Source organism: Megalobrama amblycephala, linkage group LG14 (assembly GCF_018812025.1).
Source record: "Megalobrama amblycephala isolate DHTTF-2021 linkage group LG14, ASM1881202v1, whole genome shotgun sequence".
NCBI lineage: Eukaryota > Metazoa > Chordata > Actinopteri > Cypriniformes > Xenocyprididae > Megalobrama > Megalobrama amblycephala.
The window spans coordinates 24,980,243-24,984,820 of NC_063057.1; the positions used below are offsets into that span (position 1 = coordinate 24,980,243).

A 4,578-nucleotide genomic window follows, 5' to 3' on the forward strand; every position below is an offset into this window, starting at 1 on the left:
CATCATGTCATCAATGGGACATTTGCTGCCTGAACACCGTTTATCCCTTCACAGTGGCGTATAGCGGATTATTGTTATTATTATTCTACTTTTATTATTAAATATCGCAATTCATTTAACCGACGCACTGCGAGCATAATAAAAGATTAGTTGTTAAACCTTATAACACTCTTATCAGTCCCACTAACGGACCACTGGTTCGTTAAAGGGTTAAACTTGTTTGCTTAATTTTTGAGAAGAATTTGCTGATGCAGGTACAAAAATATGTTTAGTAACTGCAAAAAAATATAAATAAATAAAACTTGTCGCCCATGGTGCCAACTATATGTGGAGAGGAGAGATTTGGCTGTGGCTAACTTACACAAAAGAGATTTTTTTGTTCAGCACATAAAAATGAACTACTTCATTTCAGACTGTGGTGATGTGGTTTCTTCACTGTATGGATCTTCATGTGTATCTTCAGATGACTTTTAATAGTGAAACTCTTTCCACACTGATCACACGTGTGCAGCTTCTCTCCAGTGTGGATCCTCTCGTGTGATTTCAGAGATGATGACTGATTGAATCTCTTGTCACACTGTGAACACTTGTAAGGTTTTTCTCCAGTGTGGATCCTCTCATGTGTTTTCAGATTTGATGACACACTGAATCTCTTGTCACAGTGTGAACACTTGTAAGCTTTTTCTCCAGTGTGAATTCTCTGGTGCTGTTTTAAAGTTTTTTCTGTAGTAAAAGTTTTCTCACACTCAAAGCACACATACTCTCTCACACCAGTATGAATTTTCTCATGTTTTTGTAAACTACACAGCAGTGAAAAACTCTTTCCACACACAGAACATGAATGTGGCTTCTCCTTTGTATGAACTCTCAGGTGTGACTTCAGGTCTGATGACCCTAGAAATGTTTTGTCACACTGATCACATGTGAACGGTCTCTCTCCTGTGTGGATCCTCATGTGTGCTTTAAGGTTTGCTGATTGACTGAAACTCTTCCCACACTGATCACATGTGAACGGCTTCACTCCTGTGTGAATTCTCATGTGAACATCAAGACTTTGTTTGGTTGAGAAACTCTTTCCACACTGAGTGCAGGTTGGAGATTTCTTGTCTCTTCTTTTCTTTAAAAATGTCTTTTCAGTCTTTAAGCGACTCAAAGGTTTTTCTCCAGGTTTGTCATGATGTTTCTCCTCCACTTCACTCAGTTCTTCACTCTCCTCCTTCACTTCCATCAGCTCTGAAATGAAAGAGAAAAAAGTAATTTCACTTTCAGTAAATCAAAATAAAGAGAGAAATATGAAGTTAAAGGTGATAAAATTGAGACTTGTTGTGATAGATAACTGCTACAAAACAGTACGATCATTTTGATGCATTTGCATAAATTAGTTGCATATGTCCCTGAAACTTTAACATTAATCTTCCGATTGTAAAGGACCAGCTGTCGTTCCAGCGACAGAATCCAGTGGTCTGGTGAAGGTATAATGTGTGTACGTCTTTTCAGCGCTCCTGTGAAGTTCACTTAATTTTAGAATTTAGTCTCAATTTTACTTTAGCTGCTCGTTTAATCTGACTCCAATTTCAAATGTTTTTACATCAAGATTTACTGAATTAAGACAATCAGCACTGAATGGACGTCTTCTGGCTACAGAATTTCCCAAATAGCTGCTCTGCCACCTTCCTTAAATAATTCTTAATCATTCATTATAAATAATATTAAGAAAATAAAGAAAACATTGCTCTGTAATATTTTCAATCAATGACAAAATGATCTAATATGATATTAACAGGTTTACATTTAAATCATTTTCCTAAAACTGTGTAATTATTAAGGGCCGTTCACAGCAGACTTCTCCTTCCACTGACTTCCTTTCATACACATGTGAATGTGGGACACCAGAAACACAAGATCAAGTGAAGTTTGCAGTAAAGTGGAGTAGACTGTATATTTTAAAATTTTGGAGTGATTATTATTTGTTATTTATGTTTTTAAAAATATGTCACGTCATATCTTGACTGTTGCTGTGTCTGTAGAAAGTTCTCATGCTCAAAGTCTAGACTGACTGCATCTTTAAATGTGTTATTATCAGTGTCCTACATGATTCACTCAACCCTGTTACTTCTGACATGATTTTCCTCCTTTTGAAAACAGAGGATTTCTTAAAACTGTGACGCCCAGGAAGTGACATCATCTGGGCTCTCTCTACAGCATGATGGGAGGACAAGAAGATAATCTCAATCCATTGTCTCAGTTTTTACACAAATGAATGACTGCATTCATCAACCCTGTTACCAAAGTTACTGTAAGAAGAGATTTTGCTCAAGTTACACTCACAACCCTGTCAGCCATTCTGGAAAGATCATTTACTTCATACATTTTGGTGTTTACAGTTTATTCCTAAAAAATAACAATGTTGAAAACTATTGAAAATGCCTAAATTCTGGAAACACTTCTGCTAATTGTGAACCAGATATGAAACAAATGTAAAATATTTAGTTTGATCTGATGTTGACAATCAGTATTAAAATTTCTCAAACTTCCCTTTACTGAACTAGAAAAGAACATTATGTATAATTTCATAGTTTAACTGCATATCTAAATATGCAGAAGTGTTTGAATCTTTCTAACATGAATGTTGTCGTTAAAAGTTAAGTATGTATTTGATAGTTTATCTAAATGTGCAAGAACATGAATGTTGTTCATCATCATGAATAAATGAAGAATAAACACCAACCTCTTTGTTCTTCAGTATCTTCAGTGTGTTTCATTCTGCAGGTTCTGGATCACTTGTGTTCTCACTGTCCTCCTTAATAAACTCAGTCTTTACTGGTTTCAGCTCTTCCTGATGCTCCTTTGATGGGAATATCCCAGCATTTATTGATCAACTGCTGTAGGAGGAGCTTCATTGATGATGTGACTGCTGTGGGAGGAGCTTCACTAATGACGTGACTGCTGTGGGAGGAGCTTCACTGACTGAACTACAGATTGGTTGGAGGAGCTGATCTGCCCAAATCAAAAATATCAGTTACTGTGTTTGTTTTTATAGGGTTAAAGACCAGAAATCAAACTGTAGTGTCTGCATCAAATGAAATGTACAAAAGCAAATTTAAATAGAAAACCCATTAAATGCAAGTGTCTATTTTAATGTTTCAAATTACTTTTGTGAAAACCAAATGTTTTAATGTCCCATTATCATTTAGTGTAACAGATATATTTATGTAAAAATGAAACAACATTCATTTTGACCAGTACTTAATAAAGTATATAAAAGAATAAGAGATCATACTAAATTTCATTATATTTTAAATGATTAAACTTGGTGACAAATAGATGAAAGCTAGTGGTTTGAAGGAAAGTGGCAAAGAATAAAGATTTAAAATGACAATTTAAGAGTATTTGGCTTCACTGTGATCCTTCAGTACAGTGTTTGAATGTTGTCAAATGATTCTCTTTCTAAATATGCCTGAAAAGTTTTTTCTTTCTTTCTTTTTTTGCTATATTAACCTCTTTTTGTATTTCACCCATAAACTAATCGCATTTAGCATTTATATCCGTCTATCGTAAAGCAACTGATGTTAATTCAGAACTTTTTTTTTTCTAATTCTAACTTTATTCTGTTTCTTCTTTAAAATAATGTCAGATGTCTAGAAAGTAGTAAAGAACTGTAAGAAAAACAGTTGAAAGCATGAAGACAGAAATAAGCAGACTGCTGACAGCAATGAAATGAGCTTTAAGTGTCAATTTACAGCAGATCTGAAGACATCAGCATAATAAATGAGGTGAAAACAGGAACTATTGACATGAAATAAAGAGTGTGAGATGATCTGCTGATGATCTGAATGTCTTGTTGAATGAGTGTTGATAGTCTGAGGATCATCAATACTTTATTCTGAGTGTTTGCTGTTAGAAACTGATTATTGGAGTCAGGATATATGAGAAAATCCTATAAACTGCTCTAGTGAAAGACAATACTGTTATTTCTCACAATATGACATTAATAATACAAAAACCAACACACTCACTCACCATCATCAACCACTAAAGATGAATAACAACTACAGCAATATGATAGATATGAACTTAAAGTTTGATTTTCTAATAAGTACATTGATTGCAGTAGTGAAATTAGATCAGAAGAGACAATGATCACAAAACCTTTCGAAATAAAGAGCAGCACAAAGTAGAGTTAATAATACAGAATCATCTCATATTTAAGATATCAAAGCATTGATCTGTATTAAACTCATAAGGTTCACAGTTTGTCCAGTATAGGCTACATGTAGATTAGAGAAGATGAATTAAAATGTGAACTCAATGTAAGTAAAATACACTAAAATGAGTTTTCAGAAATATAAACCAGAATGAGACTCTGAGGAGTGAAAGGTTTCCTCAGATGAACTGCATTAAGTGAAGATTAAAGAGCTTTTTAGCTTAAGCTGATTTAAGTTTTACAGTATCTGCTTTGTATCGTAACCAATAAAAAAGTGTTTTTATTGTCATGACCGCCTCCTGTGAGACTTTCCTTAAACTGAAGCTCAAGAGAGTCTTCTCCATCATTCCTGAAGATCTTCAGCTGTGGCGGGT

General features: G+C 34.4%; 1 protein-coding gene across 1 annotated transcript in view; it reads right to left on the reverse strand.

Annotated features, from left to right (window-relative positions):
* Nucleotides 1–484: 484 nt before the first annotated feature.
* Nucleotides 485–4,578, reverse strand: part of LOC125244377 (gastrula zinc finger protein XlCGF7.1-like) — a gene marked incomplete at its 3' end in the record, with an annotated part of 11,531 nt that continues 7,437 nt past the window's right edge. Inside the window, exon 3 of the mRNA XM_048154467.1 lies at nucleotides 485–1,117. Within this exon, the coding sequence (XP_048010424.1) occupies nucleotides 485–1,117 (633 nt within the window). The remainder of the gene's footprint in view (nucleotides 1,118–4,578) is intronic.